This window comes from Hyperolius riggenbachi, chromosome 1 (assembly GCF_040937935.1).
Source record: "Hyperolius riggenbachi isolate aHypRig1 chromosome 1, aHypRig1.pri, whole genome shotgun sequence".
NCBI classification, from domain to species: domain Eukaryota; kingdom Metazoa; phylum Chordata; class Amphibia; order Anura; family Hyperoliidae; genus Hyperolius; species Hyperolius riggenbachi.
The window spans coordinates 220,685,739-220,705,611 of record NC_090646.1 but is presented as its reverse complement, the minus strand read 5'-3'; the positions used below and the strand labels follow the sequence as shown (position 1 = coordinate 220,705,611).

At 41.2% G+C, this 19,873-nt stretch overlaps 1 protein-coding gene across 2 annotated transcripts in view; it reads right to left on the bottom strand.

Moving 5' to 3' along the window:
• LOC137571512 (bifunctional heparan sulfate N-deacetylase/N-sulfotransferase 4) overlaps positions 1 to 19,873 on the bottom strand; it is a 472,192-nt gene that overhangs the window by 263,141 nt on the left and 189,178 nt on the right. The window contains exon 3 of one of the 2 annotated variants that reach the window (XM_068280740.1): positions 9,000 to 9,087. The exons of the other annotated variant lie outside the window; for it this stretch is intronic. Within the exon in view, the coding sequence (XP_068136841.1) occupies positions 9,000 to 9,087 (88 nt within the window). The remainder of the gene's footprint in view (positions 1 to 8,999; positions 9,088 to 19,873) is intronic. 2 annotated transcript variants of the gene reach the window in all.

The window sequence follows — 19,873 nt, the reverse complement described above, 5'->3', positions numbered from 1 at the left end:
CAGGGATATGTGAGGGAGCAGGCTGGTGTTGTACTTTATACTGGTTGAACTCGATGGACGTATGTCTTTTTTCAACCAAAATAACTATGTAACTATGTAACTATGTAACCCAGCACACAAAGTGAACCCCCCCCCCCCCACACACACACACACACACACGCACACACACACTTTTCTGCCCACCAACAGAGCTTTCTGGTCTCTGATCGCTGGTGGCATGTTTTTTTTTAATTAATGTATTTGTATTCTTTTAATAAATTGTGCTATTTTTTATTTATTTTATTTCTCCCCTCCCCCCATCAGCCAACCAGGGCAATCCTCTCTCATAGACTGATGCCTATGAGAGAGGATCATGATTGGAGTCTCTCCAGGGTACAGCTGAGGTACACGGCTGTCCCCGGTACATCGCTGCAGTAGATTGCAGTGCTGTACAATGTAAATAGACGGCGAGTGACCGCCTCTGGTAGACTGATGAGGGAGTGGAGCTCTGTCACTCAAGCGGGGATGGGCGAGCATCAGCGTGCATGATCCCCTGTAAAACTCCGCCCCAGGACTTGGGGCTGCCACCTTAAGGGGTTAAAACAATATTACTCTGTATGAGTTTTTTTTAGGTTTAAAGGGAACTGGATTTGCCTGAAATCTTCATCTATGTTAATTAAAATGACATTGAAAATTGTGTCCATTTTCCATGTGCTTTTGATCTCAATGAATGTAATGCATTCTGTGTATTTATTTCCTTTGGTGGAATGATATAGTAGGGTGACGTGGCTGAGTTTCATTATTGCCTGTGTGAAATTATATTAAGCCTGTAGGTCTTCTGTCCTGAATTTTCATTGCATTAAAAGTTCTTACACTCTGACAATGGAAAGACATGCTTATCACTTTAATCAAGTTTCTTCCCTTAAAGTGGACCCAAATTAAAAATACAAGATTTCAGAAATAAAATCTATTTTCTAAATTATAATAATAAATAGCAGCCTTTTTTCAGCTGCATGATGACAAATATAAAATATTTTACATTTATTGGAGAAACTTCTCCCTTCCTTTCATATTGCCAGGACAGAATTCGGCAAACTGTTGGAATAGGTGGTGTCCAGCAATGGAGGAATTGCTAATGGCTGCCACCTGTATAACCCTAGTTATGCAAAGAGGAGGGTGAAAAGCATGTACTGAAATGCTCATAGGCTTGAAGGAGTGTTTATTTATATTTGTATGTGTCAGAATAGTGCAACTAAATATTTTGAATTAAAAAAATGTTTGGTTTGGGTCCGCTTTAAAGGACAACTGAAGTGAGAGGGATATGGAGGCTGCCATATTTATGTCCTTTTAAACAATACCAGTTGCCTGGTAGTCCTGTGGCTCTATTTGGCTACAGTGGTGTCTGAATAACACCAAAAACAAGGATGCAGCTAATCTTGTCAGATCTGACAATAATTTCAGAACACCTGATCTTCTGCATGTTTGTTCAGGATCTAAAACTAAAAGCATTGTAAGCAGGGGATTAACAGGACGTGAGGCAACCGGGGGATTGCTTAAAAAGAAATAAATATGGCAGCCTCCATATCTCTCTCACTTCAGTTGTCCTTTAACTCCCTTACAGGGGTTTCTTACTGCCACAGGAAAGATGCATTCCTATGCAGATCTGAGAAATCTGGAAAATCTCATTAATAAGACACTGTCCATAAAGGCACCTACTATCCCCTACTCTGCAACTATTTTCTCTTATTTTTGCACTTTAATTTACATATGGTGGAGGCATGTAACATGTTCCTCCTTACCAAAGTCAAGAACGACAGCTGTATGTGCCAGAATATAACTTTTACACAAAAGTAGATGGACTGCACAGTACAATGCCTTGTGTAAAAACCTCCAATATCTAACCACAGAAGAAGTCCATCAAGGCAGCTACACCAAAAAGACATAGTACTGTATAATAATGCTCACTTTGTTCTGAAATATGGAGCATTAAAGTAAGGCAAAATTTCCGGTTTAACATGATCTGTTCTCAAGCCACGTGTATTGTAGTAATTCTTCTTGGCTGGAGAAAAGTTTTTATTAGATCTAAAATGCTGCCTTTCTTATGGACTTACATAGCTGGCTACCTCTACAGCATGAGGGTGGCAGGTAAACTAATTTTCTGTAGGAATTATGTCAGTCTTTAATTTGTAGGTTTTATTTTAAGCATCTTGTATTACATTTCTATAGAGAGCTATATTATTTTTTTGCACTCAATTATGAGTAGAATGATCACTTTTTTTCCATTCCCATTTGCCGTGTTCTAAGCTGCCTTAAAACATAACACAGCCGAGAAAGATTTCTTCTAAATAAAATGAATGGCTTCCATTTAGTGTCTGTGTTCACAATGAGGTGAGTTTATTATTACAGCCATTATTTTATGAAGCAATAAATCTTGGATATATAATTTCTTAGTACCTTTCAAACATGATATTTTGCTGGTCATAATTAAGTTTAGTTTATAAAAATAATGACAATGTTTAATAGGGTTGTGCATTAAAATGCCATGGTAAACCCATCACAATAGGCCACTGCTTGTGTTTCTTTGATTTGTATCATGACATTATCCGAAGCTTACAACACTAGCTGAAGCATGTATTCATTAAAATGTTCTTAAAAGAAGCCATTCTGCAACATTAAAAGATATTTTTCCTTAATTACAGCATATGAAACCCAATAAAACAAGCACAATAGATCGCTAAGGCTAACTGGACACAGCCATTGTTATGTTAGTAAGAATTAATGGAGCTTATCTTATGCCATGAATAGGATGAGCCTTCTAGGAGAAGCTGGACTGTACTGAATGAAAGTATCTCAGTTCCATATTAAATATAAGTTGTTGAAAAAGCTCAATTTCATTTATCCTACAGATTTGCATTATATAAGATCCAATAACCCTTATCATTACCTCCAGTCCAGCATCATTTTCTAGTAGTAGAGCAAGATAAGACCCACTGCACGTGTAATATAAAATGTCAACTAATAATAATACTAATAATAATCACCATTCTCAAAATACATTTCCCAAAATAGGCCTCTACAGAATGGATTGGAACATCCTATTAAAACCATGGATCTTAATAACAAAGGATTTACCAATAACCAACTTGAACAAGCTCGTGTTAAGCATATTTAGTCAATTTTCTTCCCAAATAGTAGTTAGCTATTCAACTGGACTGATCTTGATTTTTTTATAATTGTCCTAAAATAAGTAGTGTAATTTATGCTTGGTAGAAAATATTTTTTTTCTATTTTAAATAGTTTAGAGGAGTATGTGTTGCTCTGATTCAGTTCTGTATAATTTCTTATAGAAATGTGAAAGGATCCTTTTTTTACTTACTCAATCCTCCCTCCCCGATCAATAACTTAATATCCCCAACCTGAAAACCCCCTCTAAGAAATGAGGACAAAAATAACCCACTAGTCGAACACTTCATTACTAAACATGGGGGTTCCCTGTCTGGCTTCAAGTTTGCTGGTATTTATGGCTTGAAAATCTCACCAAGGATAGGCTACTCTGACCACATTTTGTATCAAAAGGAAGCAAGGCTAATTTACTTATTGGATACTCTGGCCCAACGTGGACTGAATAGGGAACAAAAACTACACGTGTTTCTATGAACTATGTTATAATAACCCGGTAGCTGTATTGAAATGTATGCTTGTCCTTTAAATCTTTATTTCTGCTACCCTATATGCTAATTAATGGCACTCGGTTTGTGTGTGTGGCTGCTTAGATACATGAAGGGTTTTTTAACCACACTGGCCCATATGTTCTCCTCCTGAATTATCTCCTAGGAGATAATTTTTATATTATTTTTAAAATAACTTTTACGCATTTATAATTGAAAAAGTACCTTAAAGGTTGGTGAAAAAGTACTGTCAAAATTATTTTGAGTATTTTCTTGCTTGCTGGGGGTTTAAAAGGCATTTTATGACAAGGTGTGAAAATATGACCTAGGAAACTCAGGAGAAAAAGAGACTTGCATATGGGTCAATGTGTGCAACCCAGTCTACACCACAAAGAAGGTCCTAATGACCAAAACGCATTGGTGGGCATGGCCAGCGCACACTTGCACAACACGTGTGCTGCCTCTTGATTCCTGTCATTTTGGTGTCAACTGAGTTTGTGAGTCGAGTCCCAGTCACTGGTGGTAGCCTGTGTATGGTGAAGTAGCTGCCGGAGTGATGAAAGTGCTCCATGCAAGTGCAAAGTGACGCAACCCTGGGAGCGGTAAGAGCCTGATATATGTTGTGTCCTTACATCAACATTCACTCTGTGAACCACAAACACTAGCTGGATGCATGGAGGGAACTCATTCAGCGACAGATAATACTGTGTTTATGCCTCCTGTGGGGAACTGTTTCAATTCAACCAAACTTGAACATTAGATTCAATTAGGGGATCCCTGACTTGGCAAAAGCACTTGTGGTTATGGCGGTCAGTGGCACATGCCTTGTGTGTGTGCTGTGTATTGACAACATTGTCTATATTTATTTGAACACTTTCTATGCTGGTTCAAATTGATGAATATCTGTAATAAATGCTATGTTTAACATACTTATAAGAGACACTATTGATCCATTTGGTAAATGCATTTCTATGTAAAAAACAAAACAAAAAACAAGCAATAGGATCAGGATCAGCGCCAGTGGCTGCATTGCCAGTTAATGGGCATTTTTTCTGTTTTGGTGTAAAACCTCCTATACACTTATTTACTCTTTATCCTTTAGATTGTAAGCCTTTGGCAGGGCCCTCCCTCCAATCTGCCCATAGAGTAATGTGAACCTGAATTACTTGGAATACTACTCCAATGCTTGATCTGGAATTGTGTATCTTACTGCTTACTGCCTTTATTATGTTGTCTGTACCTCTATTATCATTGTCTGTGACCTTATTTAGCACTGTGTAATATGTTGGTGCTATATAAAACCAATACATAATATCATTGAACTTTGGCGGTCTATATGCATGCAACCAGGAAAGAAAGGGGGGGGGGAATATAACAAACAAACTTTGAAGATAGGTTTTGAGAGTTAGAAAAGCTTTCAGTACCAAATTGTTTATTAGGCAATTAATGGTATTCCGATTTAAAAACAGTTACAATAAACTACCTATTTGAGTATTGGCATCTAAATAATTTAATCTCAGTATGTGCTTTGGTTCATCCTTAGGCATTCAGAAAACCAGCTCAGCTAGGCTTTAATACCAAAGCAGATACAAATAAATCATTTCATATCGCAGCCTTTTTGTAAGTCTTATTTGCCTGAATAGCATGAGAAGCCATGCTATTGTGGGCTCATTTATTCTTCCTTCACAGCTCTAGACAATTCATTAATAAAACGAAAGACACAGTTAATTTGTCTTTTTCAACTACATCCCTCCTGTAGTATGATTATGTTCACAGTAAACTAATGTCACATCCTTGGCTGTCCTATCCAGCTCCCTGAACAGCAAAATTATGTCATAGTGCCTGTTGTATGTCCTTTAAGCAGATTAAATGAAATTGATATTGTTGCTATAGCTCAGATCTACAAAGCATAACTGTCTATTCTTTCACACTAAACTAACTGTGGATCTTCACTGAAAGAATTGTAGAATAACAGTCATTTGAGAGGGTCTTATTTATATTTAAATAAAATAGCTTTCAAATTCTAAATGGTTGTTTTTAAATGCTACTAAAAATTAACCATTTTTTTATTTCATTCTTCTTATGAATATATATGAATATTTATGTAATGATAATAGCAATAATAATGATTAATACGTAGGAGTAGTAGAGATGGTCGGAAATGTCGATTTCTGTTTCCGTGGAAATTTCCAATTTTCTATTTTTATGATTTCCGATTTTCCATTTTTATGGTTTTCCAATTTTTAATTTTTCTGATTTATGATTTTCAAGGAATATTTTACTAGTCATGTTTTGCATTGGAAAATGCAAAAAAAATAAATAAATAAATCGGAAATTGGAAAAACAGGAAAATCTTGTGATAAACTGGATTTACACAGAATTCCAATTTCCGATTTCCATTTTCCGATTGGAAATTCAGATTTCCTATTGTAGTGTGCAGAAAAGTCAATTCTGCGGAATCCGAATGAGCATCCCTAAGTATTAATAGAAGTAGTAGTAGTAGTAGAAGTAGTAGAAGTAGTGGTAGTAGTAGTAGTAGTAGTAGTAGTAGTAGCAGTAGCAGCAGCAGCAGCAGCAGCAGCAGCAGCAGCAGCAACAGTAGTAGTATTACTAATTATAGCATCATAGATTGATGATATTCATTACACAAGACATGCAATGGAGCTCAAAAGGTGATGTGGTCATTAACCACTTCGGGACCAGCACCCTCTGCCCCCTTAAGGACCAGAGGGTGCTGGTCCAGTAAACCGCCGCTTCCCGACGAATCGACGCAAAAATCTGCCGCTCCCAACGGTCACGCCACTCTGTCCCCGCTGCAGGCTGCTCTCTCTGCCATTGGTATGACGGCAGAGTGCTGTGCGCCGGTCAGGAGCCTTTTTCATTGGCTCCTGACCCTGTCACTCCATGTAAGCCAATGGGAACGGCTTACATGAATGACAGGGCCAGGAGCCAATGAAAACGGCTCCTGCCCGGCTCACAGTGCTCTGCCGTCATAGAGGCGGCAGGGCAGTACATTTCTGCGGAGACCGAGCGACGACAGCAGCGGAGATGGGCGGGGGCGCGCGGTGACTGGGACGTAGAATTTAACCGCAGCCCCTCTGCCCGCCGTAGATTCATACTGCGCAGGTAGTTAAGGAAAGCAAAACATACCTGGTATCACATAGATACAATTTGCCTTTTAACTTTGTCACACACATTAAACTACACTTGAAATGAGAAGGATATGGTATCTGCCATATTTATTTTCTTTTAAATAATACCAGTTGCCTGGCATTCCTGCTGATCTCATTGACTGCTGTAATAAAACAAGCTATCATTAATCCAGTCAGATTTCAGATTTCAGTCAGAAATACAGTACCTGATCAGCATGCTTGTTCAGGGTTAATTACAACTAAAAGTTTTGGAAGAGGATCAGCAGGAAAACCAGGTAATATGCATTGTTTAGAAGGAACTAAATATGTCAGCCTCCTTATTCCTCTCATTTCAGGTTTGCCTTAAGAAGAGGATCATTTTCCTGAAACCAGCATTTTATATTATTGCAGGTTTACAGATGTAACCCTTGGTACATATTGTGGAGGCCTGTATTCCTGAGGAGCCAGATTCTACACCTATTATTGTGAACTTTACTTGAACTAGGAGAAATCAAACACCTTTTGTGGGTAAGAGGTGAATTTAGAACTAGCCTTTTGCTAATAACAAGTCAAAATATTAAACCACGGACTATAAGGATAAGCAAACACTTAAGGCCCAGAACCGCTAATTGATTTTCACAAGAACATTTTTTAACGATTTCACACAACATCGTTTAACAAAAAATCACTACACGATGTTTAATGATGCAAGCCACCCATGGTGATTGTTCCTTTTTGAATGACTGACATGTCAGATTAAGTTGTTGACAATCATTACAATCCTCATTGACTTGCGTGGGTTTTGCTGTAATCGTGTAAAATGTTTACATGATTGATCGCACTCAAGGTTTATATATATGATTGTTTATGTCCGACGACACAAATGATGCTTACAGATTTGGCCAAATAGATCAGGAGCGATCGGCGGAAATCAGGGGATTGATTTGGCCCTAATCTACTGGTGGATGCTCAGTTTTAAAGGGGACCTGAAGTGGGATAGATATGGACGCTGACGCATTAATTTAATTTCAAACAATGCTGGTAGACTGGCAGTGTCCTGCTGATCCTTTGCCTCTAATACTTTTAGCCATAGACCCTGAACAAACGTGCATTGCAGATAAGATGTATCTGTCAAAAATCTGAAAAGATTAGCCCTAATTTGTTTCAGGTGTGTGGGATTCAGACACCACTGATTCCAGAATGATCAGCATGACTGCCAGGCTACTGGTTTTGTTTAAAAGTAAATAAATATGGCAGCCTACACATATCTCTCACTTCAGGTTTCTTTTAACATTTTTTGGACCCGAAATTATGTGATTGGTACCCGTGTTTCCCCGAAAATAAGACACTGTCTTATGTTAATTTTTGCTCCAAAAGATGTGCTAGGGCTTATTTTCAGAGGATGTCTTATTTTTTGGGTAAACACTGGTAGTTTTCCTATACAAAATGTATATACTGTATGCCATGCTGAGACACAAGAAGCATGCACAGAGCTTTGAAATTGATTCTGCTGATCATGTGGGTAAGAGTCTATTTCTTGCAGGCAGAGAACTCTGTCAGGCTCCCCAGAGCTATGATAGGATAAGCTGTGTGTCCTGGGAAGAGGTGAAGAGGTGAAGTGCTACTGATGCTCATCAGGACAGATCAGAAGGGCTGGCTTCAACAAAAACACAAATTGCCTGACACATATACAGGACTGTAGAACTCACATTATACTGCTGCTCTCCTGTATCCAGGCTTTGTATTGAGCGTGACTTGCTGGTGTCATGTGGGCTGCTGCTAGGGCTTACATACATCGGGGGAGGTCTTATATTTCAACACAGTAGTTATAATTTGGGTAGACAGTTTAGGAACAATTTCAAATTACAAGATTTTAACCTTAGACAAAATGATTGTAGATAGACTAGTCAGCCAATGGAATACGTTAAAACTTATATTTGCATCCATAAGTACTACAAAGCAATCTGAAAATTTAATTACATTTTAAACTTTTTTGCAAAGCTATACTGAATATACTATTTTGCCTTAAACTTCATTATTTCTCATTCAACACAGGAGAGGAGAACAATTTAGTTGGGCATTGCTAGTGTCAGGAAAAAGTATTATAGTTTTTAACCAAAACAAAAGATAACATTTCTTAAGTACCATTTTCTGCATATTATATTAAATAATATTTGCTGTATGAAGTATAAATACTAAACATACATTTTAGCATCCATACCTGTGTGATAAAACTTCCCTGAAAATCCAAGATTGAAGGTGAAATTTGCAACCTGAGTGCGCAATAATGTTTGCGTGTCTAGTAAAGCCTGAAACAAAATAAATACATAGCAAAATTATGTTAGTAATTTATAATGGATATTAGAAATAAAGTAACTATAAAAAAAATGTCAATAACCAAGGTTCACCCAATGCTGACAAATTAGATTTATGGACACTCTATCCTTATAATTAAATACGAATAGATAAGCCTGTATTGCCTTGGATTTTTAGAGGTATCTTCATACAGGTGGTGTTTAGCCTGATCATCAGAAAAGTGCCATTATTTTTGCTTAAATAATGGCCCTTTTCAGATTACTAGATTAATAAAAGAGGCAATCAGCTTTAATGATCAGATCACTACTTTTATAGGTGCCTACCCCCTTGCAGCGATCATCACCACATTACAATCTGAAACCTACATTGGCCCAACTAAAGACAGTAACAGTACATGACTGCAATGAAAGCCCATGAGGACATACTGCAACTTTTTATGTTGGGTAATAATAGTCCAGCTGTCAATCCATTGCATCCATGTAAATATAACTGTGGATCTCCAGTTTAGGTGAATTATAGTGCTATTAATTAAGCAATGATTGCTGGTAACGTAAATATGATTACAGGTTTATAAATATAGCATTATAAAAGTGTAATTTATGTTTTAAAAAGTGGAGAATAGAAAAAAAATTATTCTGTTGTCCACTTTTTTATGAACAGGTTTGTATGGTTTTACGATGCATTTCTAAAGACTGAAGGGATGCATGAAGATAAAAGGAGCATTACATAACAGAAAAATATGTTTGTCTGTCAAGCAGATTTTAAACAATGATACATCTTATGATGATTCAGCTGTGTCATCTTAACCACTTCCCGACCGCCCACTACACAGGGGCGGCGGGGAAGTGGAGCCCTGCAGGACGGCCTCACCCACAGAGGCGGCAGTCCATTTAAGGGCATGGGCGGAGCGATCGCGTCATCCGTGACGCGATCCTCCGCCCGGGATCGAAGCACGGGCATTTTGTCTCCGCTCGCCGGCCACTTAGCAGAGCCGGCGAGCGGAGGAATCCGCAGGATCCACCAATCAGGGAGTATAAGGCACTTTGTTAGGTAAACAAAGTGCCTTATACGTGCTTCCTCCTCGCCTCGTGGTCTCATTGTTGCAGAGACCACCAGCGAGGAGGAACCACTTGTAAGTGACATAGCTACACTGTGTTTTTTGCCCTCAGCCTCCCTGATCACCCACCCCAGCCTTCCTACCCCCCCTGATCACCCCAGCAGACCCCTGCCCATCACCCTTGCACCCCTGTAAAACCCCCACCCCCCCACCTGCCACTAACTAGCGACGCTGCCCCTTAGTTTAGGTCCCTAACTGCCTCCTAGTCACCCCTGATCCCCCCCCCTACCTTTAGATCACCCCCACACCCCATCCCAGACTACCCCCCTGTATACTGTATACATCTGTATACAGCTACATTACCCTCTGATCCCCCTCTGATCCCCCTCTGATCACCTGTCTATCACCTGTCCATCAGCCCTCAGCACCCCCACCCATCAGAGCAGACCCTAACTGCCCCGCGGGGGTAACCGATCACCTGCCCAGGCCCTCGATTGCCCTCGTACCCCCCTTCTGATTACATCCCCTGCTGTTTGTTTACATCTGTCCTCCCCAGCAATCACTAACTGATCTTTGATCAGTAACCCCCTGTGTCTGCCTCTCATCAGATCAGGACTCAGTCTGCCCCGTGCAGGCTCCTGATCAACCCCCCACCCCCTCAAATCGCCCTCAGACCCCCCCCCTAATCACCGTCCAAGTGCATTGTATTTGACTGTGCTGCGCTTGTATTCGATTGTGCTGCGCTTGTATTCAATTGTGGTGTAATTGTATTTGATTGTCCCGTGATCGGCTTCGATTGCCCCGTGATTGTTTGATTGCCTGAGACCCCACTTCCCGCCACACCCAACCCCACCCTCCCCCCCACCACACCCAACCCCACCCCCCACCCCCCCACCACCTCCAACCACCACCTTCCGAGTGCATCAGATTTGCTTGTGCTGTGATTGGAGTCGATTGTGCTGTAATTGTATTTGATTGTCCCGTGATCGACTTCGATTGCCCCGTGATTGTTTGATTGCCTGAGACCCCACTTCCCGCCACACCCAATCCCACCCTCCCCCATCACCTTCCGAGTGCATCAGATTTGATTGGGCTGTGATTGGAGTCGATTGTGCTGTAATTGTATTTGATTGTCCCGTGATCGGCTTCGATTGCCCCGTGATTGTTTGATTGCCTGAGACCCCACTTCCCGCCACACCCAATCCCACCCTCCCCCCATCACCTTCCGAGTGCATCAGATCTGCTTGTGCTGTGATTGGAGTCGATTGTGCTGTAATTGGATTTGATTGTCCCGTGATTGTTTGATTGCCTCTGAGACCCCACTTCCCACCAACCCCAATACCTCTCAAATACTCCCTTTTTGCTAGGTAGGTGCTCTTTTTTTCTGGGTAGTCTCGGAGGAAAACCCCATAAATTTAGCATACCAAAATGGCAAGAAGGGGGCTTTCCGATGACGAGGTATACAGGTACATGGACCAGTCGGATGAGTTCTTTTGGGAAGAATCATCCGTCGAATCTTCCGGGTCCGATTTTGAACCTGTAGAAAGCAGTGGTTCCCTGACTGATACTGATGACGAGGCTATGGTCCCGGCTAGAGCCAGGCGTACCAGACCCCAAGTCGTTAGACCGCAGGTGGCGCAGGATCCGCCTCAAGGGCAGCAGGGTGGTGCTAGCGCTGTTGATAGTTTTCTTGGTGAGGCAGGCACCAGCAGCGCAGCATCTCCTGGACTTAGTGCCAGTGCTTCCGTAGACCCTGACGAAGTGGTGAGCGTCAGCATGGAAGTTGAAACTGGTACGGTGGCAAGTGCAGTAGTACCCCCGTCGCAGCCACCAAGAAGAAGACGGGCCCGTAGTACCCATAGACTCCCAGAGGTGCTGGCACAACCAGATTGGCAATCCCCTGATTCCGCCGCACCCGTAGTGCCCCCTTTCACCGCCCAGTCTGGAGTCCAGGTGGCGACAGCTCATCTAGGAACGGCCCTAGACTTTTTGCAGCTGTTCATCACCCAGGTTCTCTTGGACTTAATTGTGGTTGAGACCAACCGTAAAGCCACACAATTCATCACCGAGCACCCGGAGAGCATGTATGCCCAGCCTTTCGGGTGGAAACCAGTCCAAGTTTCCGACATTAAAATCTTTTTGGCCCTTATCCTTCACTTGGGACTAATGAAACAGAATGTACTGCGGTCGTATTGGTCTACGAACCCAGTAAATCATGTTCCCTTGTACCCTGCTGCCATGTCCAGGACACGATTTGAGTCCATCCTGCGCTTCCTGCACTTCAACGACGACAAAACCTGTCATGAAAAGGGCCACCCTGCTTATGACCGGCTCCACAAAATTCGGCCCCTCATAGACCACCTGTCATCAACATTTGCAGATGCTTATATCCCTGAACAGAACATCTGCGTAGACGAGTCCCTCTTACGCTTTACCGGGCGCCTTGGCATCAAACAGTACATCCCAAGCAAGCGCGCCCGGTATGGGGTGAAACTGTATAAGCTCTGTGAAAGGGCCACAGGCTATACATGTCGTTTTAGGGTCTATGAGGGAAAAGACTCAAAATTGGAGCCGGTCGGATGCCCTGACTACCTGGGGAGCAGTGGAAAGGTTGTGTGGGACTTGGTGTCACCCTTGTTCCAGAAGGGGTACCATCTTTTTGTGGACAATTATTACACAAGTGTGGCCCTCTTTCAGCACTTAAAGTTAGAAGGAATCAGATGCTGTGGCACTGCGCGGCCTAGTCGCCAGGGCTTCCCCCAACGGCTCGTTACCACCAGACTTTTACGGGGGCAGAGGGTCGCCTTGCGTACTGAAGACCTGCTCGCGGTGAAATGGAGGGACAAGAGGGACGTTTACTTTCTGTCCACCATTCACACAGACATGACAGTCCAAATTCAACGGGCAACTGCGGTCATTGAAAAGCCCCTTGTCGTCCACGAATATAATGTCAACATGGGAGGGGTGGACTTCAATGACCAGAGGTTAGCGCCCTATTTAGTTACCCGGAAAACAAGACGCTGGTATAAGAAAGTGTCTTTTTATCTGATTCAATTGGCAGTTTACAACAGCTTTGTTCTCTACAGTAAGGCTGGGAGAACTGGATCTTTCCTCCAATTTCAGGAAGAGATCATTATGGACATCCTGTATCCAGGAGGTGCCAGGCCCCCCCCCCAGATGCAACTAGCCGACTGCATGGAAGGCATTACGCCTATCAGCTTCCGTGTGCCCCAGGTCAACGCATCCGAAGAAAACGTTGCCGTGTCTGCAGCAGGGCTGGAACAAGGAGTGACACCGTTTATTATTGTCCCCGCTGTCCTGACCAGCCTGGTCTATGCGTAGGGCCGTGTTTTGAGAGGTACCACGAGCAGGTACACTATTAGAACCTAGGGAACTCCAGACACAGGAGTAGGCACACACTCAGTGGTCTTTCGCACATTGTCGCAGGGAGAGGAGAGGTAAGCTTGAAGACCAAACGGGTAAGCATAAAAATGGGAAGAAGGATCGGTTTCCATGCTTGATATTGCTGATCTGTCCTGGGTTGGCGATATAAGACGGCATGTTTGAATTTCCCTTGAGTGTGGACACCCCCGGTTTATATGTGATTTGGGCCTATGATGATGCTTTAATGCCACACAGAGTCATCTCTATTGGCAGGCATATTGCTGTATCCTACAGGCATAATGCTGTATACTAAAGTTCTGAGGCCCAGTCACATAAGTTGGTGGCTCACCCTGAGTGCAGGGTGGCACGGGGTGTCTCTCTCCTGAGGTTATCACTGCCATTGATGTGGAGGAAGATCTGCCATTGATGTGGAGCAAGGTATGTTTGCCGTTCATTTTTCCTTTCAGCCCAGAGTGCATTACTTGTATACCCAATATAAGGAGTATAGCAGAAACTCCTAATACTGGCCATACATGTAATGATTGCAGAGACCCTAAAATGCCAGGACAGACTCCACAAATGACCCCATTTTGGAAAGAGGACACCCTAAAGTATTATGTGAGGTGCACGGTGAGTTCATAAAAGATTTTAGTTTTTGTCACAAGTTAGCAGAATTTTTTTTTTTATTTTTTTTTAACAAAGTGTCATTTTCCGTTAACTTGTGACAAAAAATAAAATTTTCAATGACCTCACCATTCCCCTCATGGAATACCTTGTTGTGTATTCTTTCCAAAATGGAGTCATTTGTGGGGTTTGTTAACTGTCCTGGCAAGTGGGCGGGGTGCTAAATTTTGAGCACCCCTGTAAAGCCTAAAGGTACTCATTGGACTCTGGACCCCTTAGCGCAGTTAGGGTGCAAAAAGGTGCCACACATGTGGTATCGCCGTACTCGGGAGAAGTAGTACAATGTGTTTTGGGGTGTATTTTTACATATACCCATGCTGGGTGGGAGAAATACCTCTGTAAATGACAATCTTTTGATTTTTTTACACACAATTGTCCATTTACAGAGTTATTTCTCCCACCCAGCATGGGTATGTGTAAAAATACACCCCAAAACACATTGTACTACTTCTCCCGAGTACGGCGATACCACATGTGTGGCACTTTTTTGCACCCTAACTGCGCTAAAGGGCCCAAAGTCCAATGAGTACCTTTAGGATTTCACAGGTCATTTTGCGGAATTTGATTTCCAGACTCCTCCTCACGGTTTAGGGCCCCTAAAATGCCAGGGCAGTATAGGAACCCCACAAATGACCCCATTTTAGAAAGAAGACACCCCAAGGTATTCCGTTAGGAGTATGGTGAGTTCATAGAAGATTTTATTTTTTGTCAAAAGTTAGCGGAAAATTGATTTGTATTGTTTTTTTCACAAAGTGTCATTTTCCGCTAACTTGTGACAAAAAATAAAATCTTCTATGAACTCACCATACTCCTAACGGAATACCTTGGGGTGTCTTCTTTCTAAAATGGGGTCATTTGTGGGGTTCCTATACTGCCCTGGCATTTTAGGGGCCCTAAACCGTGAGGAGTAGTCTGGAAATCAAATTCCGCAAAATGACCTGTGAAAGCCTAAAGGTGCTCATTGGACTTTGGGCCCTTTAGCGCAGTTAGGGTGCAAAAAAGTGCCACACATGTGGTATTGCCGTACTCGGGAGAAGTAGTACAATGTGTTTTGGGGTGTATTTTTACACATACCCATGCTGGGTGGGAGAAATACCTCTGCAAATGACAATCTTTTGATTTTTTTACACACAATTGTCCATTTACAGAGATATTTCTCCCACCCAGCATGGGTATGTGTAAAAATTCACCCCAAAACACATTGTACTACTTCTCCCGAGTATGGTGATACCACATGTGTGGCACTTTTTTGCACCCTAACTGCGCTAAAGGGCCCAAAGTCCAATGAGCACCTTTAGGCTTTCACAGGTCATTTTGCGGAATTTGATTTCCAGACTACTCCTCACGGTTTAGGGCCCCTAAAATGCCAGGGCAGTATAGGAACCCCACAAATGACCCCATTTTAGAAAGAAGACACCCCAAGGTATTCCGTTAGGAGTATGGTGAGTTCATAGAAGATTTTATTTTTTGTCAAAAGTTAGTGGAAAATGACACTTTGTGAAAAAAACAATAAAAATCAATTTTCCGCTAACTTTTGACAAAAAATAAAATCTTCTATGAACTCGCTATGCTACTAACGGAATACATTGGGGTGTCTTCTTTCTAAAATGGGGTCATTTGTGGGGTTCCTATACTGCCCTGGCATTTTAGGGGCCCTAAACCGTGAGGAGTAGTCTGGAAATCAAATTCCGCAAAATGACCTGTGAAATCCTAAAGGTACTCATTGGACTTTGGGCCCTTTAGCGCAGTTAGGGTGCAAAAAAGTGCCACACATGTGGTATCGCCGTACTCAGGAGAAGTAGTACAATGTGTTTTGGGGTGTATTTTTACACATACCCATGCTGGGTGGGAGAAATAACTCTGTAAATGGACAATTGTGTGTAAAAAAAATTAACAAATTGTCATTTACAGAGATATTTCTCCCACCCAGCATGGGTATGTGTAAAAATACACCCCAAAACACATTATACTACTTCTCCTGAGTACGGCAATACCACATGTGTGGCACTTTTTTGCAGCCTAACTGCGCTAAGGGGTCCAAAGTCCAATGAGCACCTTTAGGCTTTACAGGGGTGCTTACAATTTAGCACCCCCCAAAATGTCAGGACAGTAAACACACCCCACAAATGACCCCATTTTGGAAAGTAGACCCTTCAAGGTATTCAGAGAGGGGCATGGTGAGTCCGTGGCAGATTTCATTTTTTTTTTGGTGCAAGTTAGAAGAAATGGAAACTTTTTTTTTTTTTTTTTTTCGTGTCACAAAGTGTCATTTTCCGCTTACTTGTGACAAAAATTAATATCTTCTATGAACTCACTATGCCTCTCAGTGAATACTTTGGGATGTCTTCTTTCCAAAATGGGGTCATTTGGGGGGTATTTATACTATCCTGGAATTCTAGCCCCTCATGAAACATGACAGGGGGTCAGAAAAGTCAGAGATGCTTGAAAATGGGAAAATTCACTTTTTGCACCATAGTTTGTAAACGCTATAACTTTTACCCAAACCAATAAATATACGCTGAATGGGTTTTTTTTTATCAAAAACATGTTTGTCCACATTTTTCGCGCTGCATGTATACAGAAATTTTACTTTATTTGAAAACTGTCAGCACAGAAAGTTAAAAAAATCATTTTTTTTGCCAAAATTCATGTCTTTTTTGCTGAATATAATAAAAAGTAAAAATCGCAGGAGCAATTAAATAGCACCAAAAGAAAGCTTTATTAGTGACAAGAAAAGGAGCCAAAATTCATTTAGGTGGTAGGTTGTATGAGCGAGCAATAAACCGTGAAAGCTGCAGTGGTCTGAATGGAAAAAAAGTGGCCGGTCCTTAAGGGGTAGAAAGCCCTAGGTCCTCAAGTGGTTAATAATGTTGCAATGTATAAACATACTTTTTAAACTCTTTTGTGTTTTGCCACTGGAAAATAAAATCTGAAACCTTAAAAACCATTAAAATTATTGCAATGTTACTCAAATGGACATCCTCAACTCTAAGCACTGGTTCCCCACTCATTTGGCTCTCCAATGGCTCACTATGTTGGCATATAAGAAGAACTGGCTACCAACACAAAATAAAGCAGCTTATTAAAAGGATATGCAAGAGACAAACCCAGAAGTCATTTATCAACTTTTAACAAAACCTGTGTCAAAAATGTTGAAAATCGTTGCTTTAACTCTTCCAATACTGAAAAATAAAAACATCGTAGAAAGCCTCATCTACTGAGCATAATAGGAGCAGTTAATGTGAAGGGACTTTTCTTTACATATTACTTGCTTTTTGTTGTTGAGGTATTACTATGTACCCAATGGCAGTTTGGATGGAGCTTTCAGAAGAACACAGAATCAGACCATGACAGACACATCTTAGCAGTCTGTTTGAGACATACGGGGCATATTTACTAACCAGCAGTAAAATTTACATTCACAGACAGCTGACTGGATATAAATTGCACCACTAGTTAGTGGCTTTGTCCAATAATAAATCACATTTTTGCATAACTTAGCTGTGATGTGTATACTTCAGCTGTGACAGAACAGACATCATTTGACAGCAATGAGAGTTTGACGAACACACTTGGAAACAAAAAACAGTGAAGTCATACCCTTGGGAGCAGGTGCTCTCAACCCAGCAGGTTACTGGCAACTACTTAGGTACTGTATTTTATATAATGTAGAAATTGTATTTTATTTTTTAGTTTACGATAAAGTGGAGAAGGGAATATATATCTTATCATTTAATGTTGTTTAAGAATTTCTCTTCCTTTTCCTATACCAGTGACAAGGTCAGTGTAAAGCCCTTTATACACTTACAGTAACTGTCCCCCTTATGATCACTGATCAATCATTAGGGCGGCAGTTCAGGGAATGATTACTGTACATACACACTCTTTTGCTATAGATGAGCAGTTTTTCATGTTCAATAGAAAGAGTAAACTTGGCTGTCACACTTCTGCCTATTGGTAAGGAGCCAGTTTCATTGAGCCAATCACAGTGATCACAGAATGGCTACATTAAAACTAGGCTTTGGTCTTTAAGGGGACATAGAGACACGATTGGTAATTGGTTAAGCATTGGAAAATGCACACATGCATTCCATAAGAAATTCTTCTATTTCTAACATAACACAATTAACTGACACAGTTAAATGTATAAGTTTTCTGCATCATAAGCAGCTTTAGATGCTGGTATGTGCTGAAGGGATATTTAGACAAACTGTCAACACTTAAATATTTTTAGTCAACACTTGTGATAGATAGTGTCATATCTGGCATCTGATTAAGAAAAAATAGCAGTAAAGTCAGATGTATTGAATGACTTCTTACAATAAATGTAATGTAATATGCATGAATGCACACTTTTAGATAAACTCTTGAAATTCAACTTCTGAACTATTTCAACCAGTAAAAGTATCTTACATTAGTTTGGTCACTGTTATATACAACATTATTGATAATTATATTAATGCAGAATTCCTAGAAACTCCAAGAGGCTTAATGTTTATTTAACTACTAAATAGATATAAGGTCATATCATAAAAAATCCTGTGTTTTCATATGCTTTAGATGCAGTTGGTCAAGGAAGCTTCAATACTTTGGCCCTACGAAACATGCTTCCTCACATAAGTCTCAATGAGGGACTGTAGGCACATGCCTACAGGCGCCTTTTGAGGGAAAGGTGGCTCACTCCCTTCCTGAGCGCCTCGATCACCCCTTCCCTATGCAGAGTCCCGAGCAGAGCGTAAATTAGAGATTACTCACCCAACTCTCGGCATTTCACTGATGGGATCTCCCTTCAGTCAGGGACACCTCTACCTACTTAATACTGAAGTTCCTCTAGCTACTTAATACTTTGGGGCAACACTAGTTAATTAATATTGAAGGTACTTTCGGCTACCTAATGCTAGGAGAAACCTGTAGCTACCTATAATGGGCAAGGGAATTAAGGGAGATGTGACAGCTGGGCCAGCCAACACTCTTGCTTTGTGGTTTGGTGGGGGTTTGTAGGTTCATGGTGGGTGAAATCTAAGGTGCCAGGACATCTGTGTCTAAAGGCTCTTGTGATGTAAATCTGGGCATGATGAGGGTACTGTGGCGTTAAGACTTCTGGAAAGGGATGTGAGTGGGGGGTCAGAAAGATTGTGGTCACATAACCAATCTTTCCCTGGAAATAAAATGTATTTGATAGATTTGTATGATATACTGTACCTTTATGGGCAACAACAGTATGTGATGGCATGGTATTCAGTGTGTAATCTCAGGCTATTGATATGCTCTTTTTTTTTACTAAACAAAAATAAGGAAAAAATGTACGTAGCAATGATGATTTATAAAACATTTATTTAAGTAATTATATAGCGCTAACATAGTACGCAGTTCTGTACAGAGTATATTGCCTTGTCACTAACTGTCCCTCAGAGGGGCCCACAATCTAATAACTACTAGTGATGTCGCTAACCTCCGATTTTTGGTTCGCGAACCTTGTTCGCGAGCCTCCGTGAACCGTGAACCTCCGCGAAAGGTTCGGTTCGCGAAAAAGTTTGCGAACCGCAATAGACTTCTATGGGGAAGCGAACTTTGAAAAATAGAAAACATTCTACTGGCTGGGAAAATGATAGAAAACATGTTTCAAGTGATCTAATACCTGGAGGCAGACATGA